Genomic DNA, 17932 nt, shown 5'->3' on the forward strand with positions numbered 1-17932 from the left:
CATATGATCCAGCAATCCCACTACTGGGCATATACCCAGAGAAAACCATAATTCAAAAAGACACATGCACCCCAATGTTCATTGCAGCACTATTTACAATAGCCAGGTCATGGAAGCAACCTAAATGCCCATTGACTTTCAAATGGATAAAGAAGATGTGGTACATATATACAATGGAATATTACCCAGCCATAAAAAGGAATGAAATTGGGTCAGTTATTGAGACGTGGATGGATCTAGAGACTGTCATACAGAGTGAAGTAAGGCAGAAAGAGAAAAACAAATATTGTATATTAATGCATATATGTGGAACCTAGAAAAATGGTATAGATGAACCGGTTTGCAGGGCAGAAATTGAGACACAAACGTAGAGAGCAAACATATGGACACCAAGGGGGGAAAGCAGCGGGAGGCTGGGAGTGCTGGTGTGATGAATTGGGCGATTGGGATTGACATGTATACACTGATGTGTATAAAATTGATGACTAATAAGAACCTTCTGTATAAAAAACAAAAGACACTTTCAAATGACTGGTAGAGGTAGTGTTTTAGGAGTTCAGAGGAAACAAGGTCACTAGGAGAAAGGATGGTCTGGAGGGCTTCCTGAGGGAGGACACAGGCCTGTGTCGGTAGATGAGTGGGAATCTGCAGGGGGTTGGGGTGGTGTGGGCACAATGTTACAGGATGTGTGGAACGCCAAAGCTCTTCAGGCACTAGTCCAGCTGAAATAGAGGGTTACTGAAGGCAAACAGAGAGAAAAAGAGCAAACGAGGGGAGGAGAGAGAGAGAGAGAAGCTGGTTTGAGGGCAAAATGCAGAATGCTTTAAACATCAGGTTCAAAGTGATAATTCAGAAAATAATGCAGAGGTATTGTGGAACTCCTAATAGTCAAAAACCAGAGGCTCAATTATAAAAAATTAAACTTATTATGTCAATTAATCAGAAAATTCACGCCACGAAACATGGCAACGATCTTAGCTTTTAATGTATATGCTTCATTAAAGATTGAGGGAGTATTAATTTTAATCCATGAATTTAATAACAATTTTATTAAGTCTTTATACCTCAAAAGCTTTGTCAAGAAGGTTCTGCTCTCTTAGTTGATTTCCTTTTGTGAAAAAAAGTTCAGATACAACTTTTGGGTCCTTTGGTTTCAGCTTCAGAGCCTTGTCTATAGCATCAAGTGCCTGTACAGTTTAGAAATTAAGACACAATAAATGTAGGTTAGATACAGAAAAACTAAGTTAAACGATAACATCTATACTTTTAGTTTCCTATGTATTAGCTAGTGTGGTGAGCGACAATCAGAACACATTTTTCATTTTCTCTGATGTTCTCATCAAGGAATAAAATAGCCCTGACAAAATAATTTCCCTGTACTCCAGGTTTCCTATTTACATTAGTGACAATGAAATGTCCACGATCACTTTTCAGGAAGGCCGTGTGATCCCATTGAAAGAAAACAAGATCTGAGGTCAGTTGTGTTGCCCTGGCCATGTGTCCAACTGGACCATTCCAACAGCCTCCTTTTAGGGCCCTGGTGCTCACTCTGCCCCCAGCACCTACTGGCCCACCCCCTGCAGCCAGAGAGCTCTTCAAAGCACAAATCTGATATGTTGCTCTTTTTCTTAAGACCCCAAAGCTTCTTCCAGGAAAAGGAACAAAACCCTTGCCCTGGTCCCAAGCCTTGGGGTTGAGTCCCTAGCAACCTTGGTGGCTACATCTCACAGGCGCCCTGCTCCCTCACGCCCATTCCTCAGACAGGCCATTTACTGTTGACACAGGGCCTTTGCATGTGCTTTTTCTTGCCTGGAACGCTATTCACTGCCCCTTTTTGCTTAATAACTCCTATTCATCACTCAGTCCTCAACTTCATATCACTCTGCAGGGAACCGAACCACCCAGACCACTCGGGTCCCCTGATTATATGCTCATTAGGGACCATGCTGCTCTTCACAACATCACTGGGCACAGCTATAATTCCACACTGGTTTTGTGATTACTTGCTCAATCTCTGTCTCCTCTTCGACTGTAAACTCCACAAGGACAAGGGCAATGTTTTTTTTTTTTTTTTTTCTCACACCACTTTATTCCCACTGCCCACCACAGTGTCTGGCATATAGCAGGCATTCAATAAATATTTTGTTGAATCAGTTCATGTATTTACTGGTCATGTGACTTTTAAAATGGAGATAAACAGGACAGTTGTAACACAGGGCCACTGACCTGCCTTAAAGGGTTGTTATAAAGAGTCTATAAAATATCTTTGAGGGAACATGGAAAATGATAAAGCATACAAATGTTAGTGTTTATCATTATCGAGTTAGCTGAAAACAAACTGAGATAATACCACATAAAATCTTCAGACCAAGGATGAACCAAGAAAATAGCGTCTCGAGGGGACATCTTAGGAATCAAGCAGGTATCTGAAAAGTGCCCAGAAGATACGCTCTGCCAACTGACGATGTTCAAGACTGCTCGGCCTTGTGAGCGTGCGGGCTGGAGGGTCATTCAGGTGCACCCCATTTTCTACCTGTGAACCCAAACGACTCCAAACAGTGTCCTCTCTACCTTGTCGTGCTGCTCCTGCTTGCTGTGGATAGCAGACAACAGGCGATAGCATTCAAGGCACCCAGTCTCCTCTGACACAATGTGATTGGTCATCTTTTCAGCTTCTTTTGTCTGACCCATCACGGCCAAAACCTGAGCCTGCGAAACCACAGTGACTTTGGCTTAGAAGGTACTTGGCTATCACCTTATCAAATAAAGCACTCTTTATCAAATAAAGCATTCAGGAAACACTTCCCACAAAAGTGCTCAGAATCGCTTTGTGACTCACAGAGAAGACTGACTTACCACAGTTTATGTTGTTTGTTTCTTTATTTAGGCATGTGCATGCATTTGTGTGTGAATGGCAGGAACATCAAAGCCATTCAGTGACTTGTGCCTTTTTAAAAAAGTTGACTGTGTCAAGAGAAATTTTTTCCTATGGTTTCAACAGAACACTGTGCTTATAACAAGATAACAAGTTTGTTTCACTGAAAACCTAAGGGAAAGGAAGAGTAATGATCCAAAATATTGTTGATATTAATTTTCCTGAATTTGATAGTTGTACTGTGGTTAGGTTAGACAATGTCCTTGTTCTTAGGAACTATTTGCTGAAGTATTTAGAAATAAAGGGTATGAGATCTCTAATTCTCAGATGGCTCAAGACAAAATATCATGTATTAATAATATGTACATGCACATACACATACCTAAATATGCACATACATATGTGTACATATACACACACATACATACATGAGAGGATGATAAACAAATGCATCAAAGTGCTAAAAATTCATCAATCTGGGTGAAAGAGTATATGGGAGTTATTTAAAATTCTTGCAAATTTTTGTAAGTTTGAAATTATTTCAAAACAAAAACTTAATAGTGTTTTTAGGGTCCATGTGTTTGGTGAATGGCTCTAACGTTGGTTATATGAATATTCATTAAATGGATATAGTATAGTGTTCTAGTTCCCGTTTTGAGGCATACTGACTACAGCTCCCTGTATTGCATGCCATGAGTCTATTTCCTACTCCATTTCCTTTCTTTTGTCCATCTGCTCACCAGTGCCAGGCGGAGTTCCCTTTGGGAAGGCTGAAGGGATGCAGCTTCCCGGTAAATCTGCAAAGCCTCTTCATATCTGCCAGTGTTGTAATATAGAGCTCCCAACGGTGATAATATCTCAGCTTTGCGTGTCACCTGCAAGGCGCTGAATTTTGAAAAAACAAATGGACAATTTTCTTCTAACAGGTACATCTCCAAAGGTTGAAACTTAGATTTAGGGACCACTGTACACGGTTTGAGACTCTGCTCCCACATGGTCGTTGTTTTTATATCAAGAAGAATGTTAAAAACAGATCACAGTGCCAGCCTCTGACTATAAGCATGTCTCTAGTGACCCACCAATACGTAAACTGAGCCCCAAGGATCTTTTCCATTTATGGTGATAGACTTGTTTTGATGTATGCACAGTTTTTCATCTAGATCCGTTTTCGAAATTTCTATTTGTGGTTTGGGTTGTAGTCCTTAGCTTCAACAGAAAACAATGGACTAACTAAAATGGGAATTAAATTCCAACCTTGGTTTAGCACTATGCTTTAACCAGCAGGCAAAAGAGTCATTAACTGGGATATCATTTATCCCCAAAGTGCCATTTATTGTACTGTTCTCTTTGGAGAGGAGAATCTGTATTGCCTGCATTGGCAAAATTTGCTAGTATTCTGAGAGCATCTGTTCCAAATAACTAAGAATTTGATGGCCAATTGCAGAGGTCTTAGGATGACTTACAAAGTGAAAAACAGGAACTTTACCGTTTGTACCATTCTTCAGCCACACTGTTGTCTCCCAGTGACCTGTAGAGTCTCCCCAGGTTCACCATGGCTACATGATGGCTCGGGCTAAGTCTGATGGCCTGTTGGTAATGGGTCACTGCCTTCTCTGGAGAGCCTGTAATCAACAGGTGGTAGGTTGGTAAGAGCAGAACATGCCTTAATTATAAAACACACAGACTTTTTTTTTTTTTTTTGGCTGCATTGGGTCTTTGTTTCTGCACACGGGCTTTCCCTGGTTGCGGTGCACGGGTTTCACATTGCGGTGGCTTCTGGTTGCGGAGCACGGGCTCTAGGAGCGCGGGCTCAGTAGTTGTGGCTCATGGGCTCTAGAGCACAGCCTCAGTAGTTGTGGTGCACGGACTTAGTCGCTCCACGGCACGTGGGATCTTCCCGGATCAGGGATCGAACCCATGTCCCTTGCACTGTCAGGCTGATTCTTAAGCACTGTGCCACCAGGGAAGTACCTAAACACATGGCCTCTTTAATTTCTCTTCTGATGATCTTTTTTTCCTACAGCCATACCACCAATTATTCAGTTTGTAAATTAGCTCACATTTTGGCTTCTCCTTGCCACTGCCTAACTTTGGATCATTTCACTATTCATTTTCACTTCCAAAGAAATTAGTAGTAAAAAAGCAGTAAAAACTAAAACCTGTTTCTTTTATTAAATCTATTATTTTAGTCAAACTGGTTTCTGGCCATTGCCTTAGTCAATATGATGTTTTGAGATTATCAGTGATTGGCATTTATGTAAGATATTGTTGCTTCTCATTATACAAAAAGTGGAATGGGCTGTTATAGAAAGAAAACTGTCCTGAAGTAATTTCTGAGGGTCTGTCACAATTACTATACCACAACCTAGTGATTGAGGCACTGCTTTAAATAAGCAGGCATCTTCTGTATTTTGAAAATCTCTTTTTAAATCATACATCTTTGTTTAGAGGGTATTTATTGAATGGGACTTTAAAAATAATATCACCTTGCATTTGTGCAATGCATTGTATATTTTAAAACACTAATTAAATGATCTCATGATTTTTGCAGGTATTTTGATCCTATTTAGCTGCATTTTGATAGCACTTAGTTGCCTCTTGGGATTTAAAAAATATTAAAAAAATATTATCACTTTACAGATACAGGCTCTAAAGTGCAAGAACATTAAGAAACTTGACAAAAATCCCAGGGGAAGTGAGAATAAAGGTCAGAACTACCATCAAGTCTCTCTAGTATGATAAGGTTCCCCAAAGCAGCTTCCTAGTGAAATTATATGTAAGTGAATGAATTGTGGACAAGTCTGAAGCTCTACATGGCAATGGAATGTTTATTACCCACACAGACATCTTCTCAAGTCTACCTTCTTTGAATGCAAGTTTGACTAGGAGGTGCCAAAAAAGACTACGTACATAGAGGTCTATGTATAGGTCATGATAGGGAGAATTTCAGTAGTATAAAAACAGAATACAGTGGGAGTGGTAGGAAAATATAGAGGGTGGTCAGTGAGATTTTGGGGGGTTGGGAGTTGGGGTGGGATATTTTGTTGGTGAAGTAGAAGGAAGAGGGCTAGATCAGGCCAACAGGTGGTCTCTTCAATTTTTTGTTTGTTTTTAATCTTTGATACCTAATTTATTATTATGTTGCCAAAGAACCAGCAGGTGGCACTAAGAAACAATTTTACATGTGAAAATAAGGGATGTTTCCTAGGTGTATCAGAATGTAAATTTATGTCCTAAGAAACAGAAGGGCTTCAAATATCCTAGAAAATAAAAACCCTTTTGAGCATTTCATATGGACAGAATAATTAAAATCAAATTTTATTGCAGGGCAGGTAGTCTAATAGTCAACGAGAACAAAGCAGTGTTTTTGTATTAAATTCAAGCATCTTTTCATTCTTTACAAGTATTCATAACATGCCAACAGTATGTGGGGTACAAACCATCAAGAAAACAGAATTCCTGTCCAGTAAAGTTTTACATTAAATAAGGTAAAGTGTATTTTATATAGCACCTGTCCTATAAGGGTACTCTATCAATTATAATGGTACATTTTCTATAGTATGTATCACATAAAGAACAATGAAACAATTTAAGACTTTTTAATCGGCTGTAGAAAAGTATTTACCATCTGCCAGTAAATAGATTCAGAGGCAGGTTCTGCATCATTGTAGAGAACAGTTCATCATCATAGATTTATAAACTTGTATAAATGCTATTCAAAGAAGACTGTTGCTCATTAAATCATCAAGGCCACTTCCTGCCACCTGGGGAGATTTTCTTAGCAATCTGATTATAAGAACTGGCAGATTTTACTGAATTGAGCTTGAAGATTTAGAGAAATGACAGCCCCAAAGTACAATGTGACTGACAACGGTGTGAGCTTCCTGCCAAGCCCAGTGAATTCTACTTTTGAGGCATTATTGGGTGGTTGCCATTTAGCTTGATAGATAATATTATCTCATCTCCACAGAACAGGTTCTCTTTAATCTCGCTTACCAGTATCAACTAGGAAAACTCCATAGTTGTTGTGTAAGTCTGAGCTATCTGGGCAGTTCTTTATTCCAGCCTGGTATATTTCCTCAGCTTCCTTAAACCTCTCCTTTAAAAGAGAACAAAGAAAAATACATGAGAAAGTTTTTTTAAAAAATCAACAATAAACTGAATAATGGAAGTGGGAAGAGCAGAAAATAATTTACTGAGCATCTGTTATGCAACAGGGGCCAAGATCAAACACTATGTACTTTTTTTTTTTTTTTCTTGCAGTACGCGGGCCTCTCACTGTTGTGGCCTCTCCCGTTGCGGAGCACAGGCTCCCGACGCGCAGGCTCAGTGGCCATGGCTCACGGGCCCAGCTGCTCTGCGGCATGTGGAATCTTCCCAGACCGGGGCACGAACCCATGTCCCCTGCATCGGCAGGCGGGCTCTCCACCAGTGCACCACCAGGGAAGTCCAAACACTATGTACTTTGAATTAAAGTCAGTGCCAACTGCACACATACCAAAGACTCATACTAGTGTTTAGCTCCTTCAGCGCAAACCAGCTGATGTTTACTAAGAAGCAGTATCTGGAAGGATTTGCCCTACAGTTGGAAAAAGCCTCAAAATGGATATTTGAATGGGATGCCCTCCACCCCAGTAACTCTCTGGACGAAAATACGTGTGATTCATTCATATAGGAATGCCTTCCGAGGTGGCAATCTTACTGGGAGATAGGGAGGCCTGGCTAGTTGACACGGCTGCATTTGCATAGCTAGCTCTCTTACCTATACTGTATGATTTATTTGGGGAGGTTTTGGGAAGGAAGTGGGAGGGGAGGCTGATGCTGATTATGGGAGGGGTTTGCCTTATCCTTTCTTTACTCTAAATATTTCTGTAGTCCACCAAACCATCTGTTACTTCCCTTATCACCCCGCCCTTTCCACCTCTGAGCTGTTCCCTCCAACAGGAATATAGGGCCCCTCAAAGGCACACCTCCAACTCCTCCCTTTGTGGCAAGGCCCAGATCAATTGCCACAGCCTCAGTGGATCTTTTTCTAGTTGCTTTGGTCTTCTACTCTAACAATCCACTTTAACACACTTCAATTATTCTGAATTCGTATTTAGGCACATTTTCCACAAACATCTGAGATTGTCATGTCACACTTTCTTTTACAATGTATAAGGTAACACCTAATTAATGAATCAAATGAAATGAAATCACCCAGGTTCTAACAATTACTCACAAGTAAACCATTTCCTAGTTTCCTAGTACTGCTACGAAGGTCAGGTGAAAGGCAATGGTTTGGCATAAATCACAAAGCAACTTTTCCTTTCATGTGCTCTGATCATGGACACCGTCCATAATTTTATCAGAAGTTACTACTACTAAGCATTCAACCAGACACATGAAAAGAGAATGTACAGCATCATTTTTCTCAGACCTGACACCTTGAGCTTCTGAATAAAAATGCCCTGAGTGCTTAGCAATAAGCCAAGAAGCCTAAATCTGATTTGACTCAGAAAGGCGAAGACACTTGACTCTCTGTGGAATGACCAATGCCATCTCTTCAAATCCACATATTTAAGTACCATTTAGGGAACAAAGTGTGGTTTGAATTTGGCAAATTTCTCTTATTTGAATTAGAAATCCATAGTCCAGCAAAAATGGATTTCCATGTTTCTAAAAGTGTGTTTTCCAGTTGCCAAGCTCAACAAACTGTCAAACTCAAAAGAAAATTAGAGATGAATGAAAAATCTCAAAATGTCTTCTTTCAATCTACTGAAGAAAAGAAAAACTTTCTGAAGGTATCACCCACTGTAGATCTAGCAAATTGGTGAGTGTGCATGCGTGTGTTTTAAAGGAGACAGGCAAGACACAAATTACCTAAGACTCCAATCGAAGTAATAGAGAGTACCATTGCATATTTATTCATTTACGCATTCATTCAGCACATGTTTTCTGTAATTGCTATAGAAAGCATGGCATAGTAATTAAGAATTGGGCTGCTGTATGGAGGTTCCTCATAAAACTAAAAATAGAGCTGCCATATGATCCAGCAATCCCACTCCTGGGCATATATCCAGACAAAACTATAATTCAAAAAGATACATGCTGGGGCTTCCCTTGTGGTGCAGTGGTTAAAAATCCATCTGCCAGTGCAGGGGATGTGGGTTCAAGCCCTGGTCTGGGAAGATCACACATGCCGCCGAGCAACTAAGCCTGTGTGCCACAACTACTAAGCCTGCACTCTAGAGCCCACGAGCCACAACTACTGAGCCCGTGTGCCACAACTACTGAAACCTGCACGCCTAGAGCCCATGCTCTGCAACAAGAGAAGGAATGAGAAGCCCATGCACCGCAATGAAGAGTAGCCCCCACTCGCCACAGCTAGAGAAAGCCCGCGTGCAGCAACGAAGACCCAATGCAGCCAAAAATAAATAAATAAAATAAATAACTTTATTTAAAAAAAAAGATACATGCACCCCTATGTTCATAGCAGCACTATTTACAATAGCCAAGACATGGAAACAACTTAAATGCCCATCAACAGATGAATGGATAAAGAAGATGTAGTGTGTGTGTATATATATATATATATATATATAATATATATATATATATATAATATATAATGGAATATTACTCAGCCTTCAAAAAGAATGGAATAATGCCATTTACAGCAACATGGATGGACCTAGAGATTATCATACCAAGGGAAGTAAGTCAGAAAGAGAAAGACAAACACCATATGATATCGCTTGTATGTGGAATCTAAAATACAACACAAATGAACAAAACTACAAAACAGAAACAGACTCACAGACATTGAGAACAGACTTTTGGCTGCCAAGGCAGGGGGAGGGGGTAGGGAAGGGAAGGAATGGGAGTTTGGGATCAGCAGAGGCAAACTATTGTATACAGGATGGATAAACAACAAGGTCCTACTGTAGAGCACAGAGAACTACACTCAATGTCCTATGATAAACCATAATGGAAAAGAATATATAAAAAAAGAATGTATATATATGTATAACTGTACAGCAGAAATTAACACAACATTATAAATCAACTATACTTTAATAAAATTAAAAAAAAAGAATGTACAGTTATACATATATATATGTATAACTGTACAGCAGAAATTAACACATTATAAATCAACTATACTTTAATAAAATTAAAAAAAAAAGAATTGGGCTGCCAGTGCTTGGCTACATGGATTGGAATCCCAACCCCACCATTTACTGTCCCTGTGACCTTACTTCCCCTCTATGTACCAAGTGTAACAAAGGGATAAAAATAGTACCTATTTCAGAGGGTTGTTCTGAGGATTAAATGGATTAAAACAGGTGAAGCCCTGAGAACAATGCCTAGCAAACAGTCAGCACTTTGTCATGTTAGCCTCTATTCTTTTTTTTTTTTGCAGTACGCGGGCCTCTCACTGTTGTGGCCTCTCCCATTGCGGAGCACAGGCTCTGGACGCACAGGCTCAGCGGCCATGGCTCATGGGCCCAGCCGCTCCGCGGCATGTGGGATCTTCCCGGACCGGGGCACGAACCCGTGTCCCCTGCATCGGCAGGCGGACTCTCAACCACTGCGCCACCAGGGAAGCCCAGCCTCTACTCTTATTAATACTACTAGGAGTAGTATTTCATGAGCACATTTAAAAACAGATGGCATTAGTGTCAAACACTAACTAACACTGGTCAAATGGTAACACAAGAAACTCAAGATTTTTAGGAACTGATTAACTAGCTTAGGATTAGCCAGGGTATTTTTTTTTTCTGGTTGCCTCTAAGAAATTGTTTATTGACCTCCATATCAGAAGATGATTAAGAAAAATTAAAAGGAAGAACACCCAAGTTAGTTATTTTTTTCTCATATGGAGTTAACTAAAGGGATTTGATGGGAAAGGAATTTGAAACTGTAGGCTAAAATGCCACGTGGACAGGGTTGTGATGTCTGACGTGGCCTCAGTAACAACGCCAGGGCACCTGAGCTCTAGAGCATCTGTATTTACCTCTTTACTACACTGCTCACATTGAGTTGTATTCCTTAGTTCATTTGTCTTTGAGCTCCTTAAATAGACGTATTTTGTTTTTTTCAGCCCCATGTCTTTGGCATCTATCTCCCGGTGGTATAAGTAATAGCACCTCCCACATGTCAAGTATATAATGGAGACAGAAGAGTGGGTGAGACAGACAATCCTGCCCACAAAGACAACGGAGAGGGATTCAGGCAAGGAGACACTGTGATATACGGTGACAGTGTCACAAAAGGAGAAGCACAAGGTTCTTGGAAGGCAACCAGGAGTGATACCCAGACTGGTGTTTATATAGACAGATTCTCTACAACTGTCATAAACCAAATGCCTGGAAACACTGGCTACCATTAACACCAGCAGCTGTGTAATACGAAGATATGCATGAAAAAAATCTGCAGCTACTTGAGATCTTTAAAACATTCTTATAACCAAACTGTGGGAGAGTTGAAAGGTGTTTTTCCTGAAAGGAATAAAATTGACGTCCTCACATTCTAACTTGCTAAAGTCAGATATCACAGTTTTCAAGTGCAATTACTCTTATACCTGACTTAATTTTACCTTTTCCCCACATTCTTGTTGCTCCAGAATAGGCAAAGAGATCACCTTTTTCATCTAAAACCCATTTTGGGGTTTATGAGCTGGGTCTCCACAGGAATGCAATTTTCAAAGTCCAAAGAAGTAATGGGATTTAAAAGACCATCCATGTCTAGAGCAAGGAATCACATCCCATACCTTCGGTAACCCCCAAGGACAGCCTCAAGACTCTGGCTCTATGACAAATGTTTTCAATGTCTATCTTTCTTGTCCTTTCATTTGACTGTAAATTTCAAAGAATGATTAACTCCACTTATTAAAAAATGAAAGGGACCACCACTGCAGGAGAAAAATACCTTCTAGATGTTTATTTAAAACAAATTCCACCTTCTCTGGAAGGGCAATGCATTTATCTTAAAAAGGAGTATCCTTAATCCCTCAAGTTCAATTTCATTTACCTCATCTGGCTAGATGTCCTGACCTAAGCGGATCACTCCCAGTCTCTACTGATTTGTGAGATCCAGAGGAAATGAATACGAGCTATTTATAGGACAACTTTAATTAAAAATGCTTGTGACCCAGAGAACGGTTCTGACAAATAATACTGTCACCAGAGTCCCCAACCAACCGCTGCCTCAGCATGAAATCGGCCTTCGAGGGCAATGGTTAAAAATGGGCAGCACGCAGCTGTGGGCTTCCCTCCAAGGCTCAAAAGCATTTTCAGTGGGGTGGAAATGAAATGGGCCTCGCGGGATAGAGAAAACACCATCAACATCTCCACGTTTTACATGCTGTAATTACCGATATGGCATGTTTTTTACCTCAAGGAAGAGAAAGTGAAAAGTAGATCTGAAAAAGGACGTTTGACTGTCATTTATTCTCTTGGGCCAACTGATACACTTGGAAAAGATTTCTTATAGTTCAAGTTGCAGCAACCAGGAGGACAAAGGGACATGGGCTCAATGCAGCAATCTTCAAACTTCTTGGTTTACACTCTAAAATGTACTGAGGACCCCAAAGAGCTTTGTTTATGTGGTCTACATCTATCAATGTGTACCATAACAGGAATGAAGCTGAGAAATTTTTATTTAATAAACTAATAAATAAACTAATATTTATTATTTATTTAGAATAATAAACAAACATAACACATTTATAAGAAAATAACTATGTTTTCCAAAGCCAAAAAAATTAGTGAGAATAGTGGCATTATTTTCTATTTTTCCAAGTCTTTTAAACGTCTGGCTTGATAGAAGACAGGGTTCTTGTATCTATTTTTGTACTAATCTGTTTCTATATGTTTTTTAGTTGAAGTATGTGAAGAAACCTGGTCTCACACAGACATTTAGTTGGAAAGGGGAGAATATTTTCATACTCTTTTCATGACTGTGAATATATCATGTAGCCTCTAAAGAACCACTGTACACTGGGGAGAGAATGAGAGTAAAAAAAGGCAAATTACTTGTTAGTATTATAAAAACTGCACAGGCCTTCTTGGACCTCAGGCGTCCCCGGTCAACCCTTTGTGAACCACCGGCGTAATGAATGGCCTGTAACATATGTTCTTACTGTATGGCAGATATAGGGTGTGATGTTCCAAAGTGGTTAAAAACCTACAGGGATGGGGCTGGAAGGTTGTGCTCTGACATCATGGCCATGCGTCTGAGCTGCTTTCCCTAAGTACTTTCACTCTGGCCAATGATACGAGCACGCAGAGCTATCATGCATCTCTCCATTAGCCAAATGACTATTACAAACCTGGGAAATGTAGGACAACTGAATGTTTAAACTCATGTCAATGACTTTGCTAAGCAACTCTTTAAGACACAGCGGCTCAAAACATAAAGCAAAGATGCCTGCTTTCTCATCCTTTCCTTTGCTTTTACTTTCCTTACAAAACAGTTCTTCCCCCATCAGTCATTGACATGGACGTTTACGAGAAACGCGCCGCCAGCATTTGAAGTCTAATTCTCTTTCTCATTCAACTGAAATGAATCAATTAACTTGGCATTCCTCCTCACCAAGGACATGTTAGGTATTTCTAATCCTGAATTTTCTCATCGCCCAGCAGACTGTGATCAATATCACCCTGTGACAATTTAAGAAAGAAAGAAATGATCACTTTAAAGAAGAAATGCCAAGAATCATAAAATAAAAGCTAAAGAGCAAACACTATGACAAGTGTAAGCGACCACAGCTGTGTCACACTGTCAAGAGACCAGGAAGAGTGAGGGGAAGCTAAATTTACATAGAATTGCAGCTTTCTCCATCTCCAAACTCTTCTCATGCCCTTTTGTCCTCATTCTCCGCACTTTCAGGCACATGACTTTCCTCCCATAAGAGGAAGGGATCGTACTGTTCCCCACCCGACAGCCCTCAGGTGGTCTAATTCCTGTAGCCAGAAAGCTTTTCCTAATAATTTTAATCTTGTTGATATCTATAAGTTCTTAAGGTATCAGATTAAATACCACTCTTTGGCCAGCGCTCACTGCTCCCTGTATTAGGTTAGGTCCCTATAACATTCTCACTGGTACTCTATTCTCTCTTTGCCCTTTTGTCACAACTGGGTTAGACATTGGGGAAAGGGTGGTAATTCTTCACTTAAGAGTATCCTTACCTTTTAGACTCTAAGTTCCATGAGTTGAGGCCCATACCTTGCTACTTCAGCAATTTCTAATACTTGGTGATACCTAAATGTTCAATAAATATGTGCTGAATAATTCAATCAATAAATTATTACGGTAGGGTTCAGCGCAAGGTGACCTGACCACAAATGCAATGGTGTATGTGCCTGAATCTACCCAAAAGACGGCACTTGTCAAAGAAGAGACACTGACCGTGGACCTCTCTTATTTTTGATCTATACTTCTAACTTATATTTCACTGTTCCAATTTTCTTTTCATTCTTGTATCAGGTGAAGTCATATCCCAAAATATATAAAAGAAAAATATTTTAAGTGTTATCAAATTAATTAATTGAGTTTTTCAATAGGCTATAAACCTGGGGCTAGCAATAATGTACAGTGGATCAAGTCATTATGTTAACTTCATTTCCTTTACTGCTAGTGTAATGCAAGCTATATAATCTATGGCAAGAGTAGGCTAGTTAAAAATGATGGTGGGCTTGTAAATGTTTACAATCCTATCTGTGAAGTTGGAGTACAGCCAGTTCTGAATGCTAATAGAAAACCAAAAGAGGCTAGTAAGCCAGAGACCATCCGGACTTCAAATCTAAGAGTTTATTTCCTGTCCTGTCTTCTTGACTTCTATGCTGCAGTAGACACAGAGGGGCAAATTTATTCTGGATCCTTTTATGTATCTAACATCTATGACAACTCATGTTATGAGGTTTCCTCTATCATTTTTCTTCCCCCCTCCCACCTGGCCCCTTGTATACCTAACCTCATTAACTACAGCCCCATTACCACAGTCCAATCATGGGACCCCAGCATCATACAGTGAAAGAGCAGTGGGGAAGGAATCGAGTTACCAGGCTCCAGTCTTGGTCCTGACACTAGTTATTTGTATGACCTTGAGCAGTACTTAATTCTGTGCACCTCATATTTTTATCTACAAAATGAGAAGGTTAAAAATTCTTGAAGGTTTTCCTCCCCACACTACTCTTCATTTTCCCCTCGGAGGGATTACGTACTCATAATATGGACTCATTTATTTGAAGTCCTAAATCTATCTTTAGCCCTGATCTCTCCCACTGTCATCTGTCCACATGCTATTTCCATTTAAATGTTCCGCTAACATTCAAGACTTAGAGGCTGCACACTGCTGGTGGCACAGCGTATTGGTACCACTCTTTTAGAAAGCAGTTTAGTAACACATCTCAAAAGTCATGAAATGCTGATACTCTTTGATATGGGAATTCAACTTCTAGGAATCTATCATTAGGAAATGATTCAAAGTATTGTTTTAGGGCTTCCCTGGTGGCGCAGTGGTTAAGAATCCATCTGCCAATGCAGGGGACATGGGTTTGAGCCCTGGTCCGGGAAGAGCCCACAGGCCACGGAGCAACTAAGCCCGTGCGCCACAACTACTGAGGCTGCGTGCCATAACTACTGAAGCCCATGCGCCTAGAGCCCATGCTCCGCAACAAGAGAAGCCACCGCCACGAGAAGCCTGGGTGCTGCAACTAGTGAAAAGCCCGCGCTCAGCAATGAAGACCCAAAGCAGCCAAAAATAAATAAATTAATTAATTAAACAAACAAACAAAAGTAACTTTTCATGAATTTGGAGTTCATCAATTTAGAAAAGGAATACAACTTGAAACTTTTGGATACAGTATTTACTAACACAAATTGCTTTTCACAATATTAACATGTTAATGCTTTATTTGTATAGAAACCATAGCACTAATTAAAGTGGAGCCTTAAGTTATTCATGAAAATATTCATTAGCACTTGGTGTTACAGGGATAGTTTTAGAGACTCTTAAAATGTTAGATCCATATAGCTATCAATTTTCAGATTTGGAAACTGAGGCTCAGAAAGGTAAAGCACTCCTCACCAGAGTCTGTACAGGCAAGGAAGTGGGGTCTGTACATAGTCTGTACTATGAAGTGGGGTCTACAATCAGGCTGCCGCCCTGTTCACTGTCAAATGCTCCTAATAGCACAGCACAGGGGAACTGACCTCCAAAGTGCATTAAGTCCAGAGATGCTGTATGAATACCCGCCTGCTTTATACAGTGAAGTGCCTTGAGCCCTAGAGAAGGAACAGGCATACAAGGAAGACAAGGCTTTTCTTATAAAACTTGCAGTCTTGTGAGGAAAAATAAACCTGACAAACTGTTTGAACTATAGTTCAGATGTTAATTCAAGAAATAAAAATATATGATTGGTTTGTGAGTTGATGCATGTTCCCAAAGATGTCACAGGAGCTCCGAGGAAAATCTAACAACTCCCATGCGACGGGGAGGTGGATGAGTGTTGGCGGAGGATGTGAAAGTTGAACTGAATCTTGAAATATGAGGATGATTTAGAAGGAGAGAAAGAAAAGACGGCACTATAGGAAGATGGAACTGTGTGAATGTCTGTAAAGAGCTCCCCCAAAACAACACACCGTGTCATCACTGGTATTAGGTGAGTGACTTTGTCATTTATCTTCAGGGTAATTTGCATCAAGAAGAGCGCTTCAGTGTTCACTATCTGTCCCGCCAAGTTGTGAAAAAAGATATGACTGGGAACTCAATGCAATGCTTTATTTATTCGCTTACAGAGAAACGGAGGCAGCTTTCAAAAATATAGAGCACAAATTGAAAAAAATAATATTAAGAAAAATGATAAACCAAGTACAAGCAGCGCACACAGAAAAGCAGCCTATCCCATCCAGGTGGCGGTTAGTCGGAGGTGGGCCCAAGGGGGACGAAACTAGAATTGATTTTCTTAGCATTTGTAAGATCCTTCATGCATTAGATTAAAAATAAAGCAAAAAACGTGTAATTCAGGAGAAGGCTGGCCGTTCCTAATACTGAGACATGACAGAAATTTCTCCCTCGAGTCCTCATTCAGAAGCCAGTGAACCATGTAACAGGTGTTGGCCTCAACCCCGCCCCAACCCTGCAGTTAGAAGGAGTAGTTTCACCTGGCTGTCCTCAGCGAAGGACAAGGGCACGACGTGAGGCGCAGTTCCGTTATGAAACAGCGTGGTGGCCCACATGCCCAGCCCTACTTCAAATACAAGTAAAATCTAGATCACGTACTGGATTGCAGAGCTACATGGTCTTCAGTTCATATCCATTCATTTATTCACTCAGTATTTACTGCTTGCATACAACGTGACAGACATGGGGGGAGAGCCTTGAGTAAAAGAGACAGCCATTCTCATGGAGACTGGCTCACGGAAATATTCTAGCGGTGGGAGAAAGATCACAGGCAAATAGATGTATGTTAGACGGTGATAAATGCTCTGGGGAGAAGTCAGCCAGGGCCAGGAGACAGAGAAACATGTGGGGCAGTGAGGGAGTTATTCTGAAAGGGTAATCACGGACAGCCCCCTGATACGGAACTATGTGGGCAGAAACCAGCATGAGGCGAGGAAGGAACTCTGACGTCTGGCAGAACAGTGTTGCAGGCAAACGGCACAGTTAGTGCAAAGGCCCTAACCTTGTGTGCGGCTTGTCTGAGTAGCTGCAAGACACCCAACCAGGCAGAGGCAGGGAGGGTCTTCCTATGAAAATGAAGGAGCCGGGATGAGGTGAGAAAAGAGAATAATGGTGGAATCAATCTTTTCTTCGGGAAACTCCCACTGTGTCTGCTTCAACACAAGCCAAAGGCAGCTGAGGACTGCCGTGTATACCATAGAACACGGCGATCGTCACGTCAGCTTAAACATTGTGCTAAAACAGGTATTAAAATCATCCACTACAGGGCATCCCTGGTGGCGCAGTGGTTGAGAGCCCGCCCGCCGATGCAGGGGACACGGGTGCGTGCCCCGGTCCGGGAAGATCCCACATGCCGCGGAGCAGCTGTGCCCGTGAGCCATGGCCGC

The 17932-nt window shown here is 40.8% G+C and overlaps 1 protein-coding gene across 1 annotated transcript in view; it reads right to left on the minus strand.

The window, feature by feature from the left end:
• The window catches only part of TMTC1 (transmembrane O-mannosyltransferase targeting cadherins 1), a 265150-nt gene that overhangs the window by 17595 nt on the left and 229623 nt on the right, over positions 1-17932 (minus strand). Inside the window, exons 14-18 of the mRNA XM_022577869.3 lie at positions 6872-6974; positions 4362-4497; positions 3616-3760; positions 2572-2709; positions 1065-1187 (exon numbers count right to left, since the gene is read on the minus strand). Of these exons, the coding sequence (XP_022433577.1) occupies positions 1065-1187; positions 2572-2709; positions 3616-3760; positions 4362-4497; positions 6872-6974 (645 nt within the window). The remainder of the gene's footprint in view (positions 1-1064; positions 1188-2571; positions 2710-3615; positions 3761-4361; positions 4498-6871; positions 6975-17932) is intronic.

This window comes from Delphinapterus leucas, chromosome 11 (genome assembly GCF_059928025.1).
Source record: "Delphinapterus leucas isolate spDelLeu-1000000601 "Yukka" chromosome 11, BTC_Dleu_Yukka2, whole genome shotgun sequence".
NCBI classification, from domain to species: domain Eukaryota; kingdom Metazoa; phylum Chordata; class Mammalia; order Artiodactyla; family Monodontidae; genus Delphinapterus; species Delphinapterus leucas.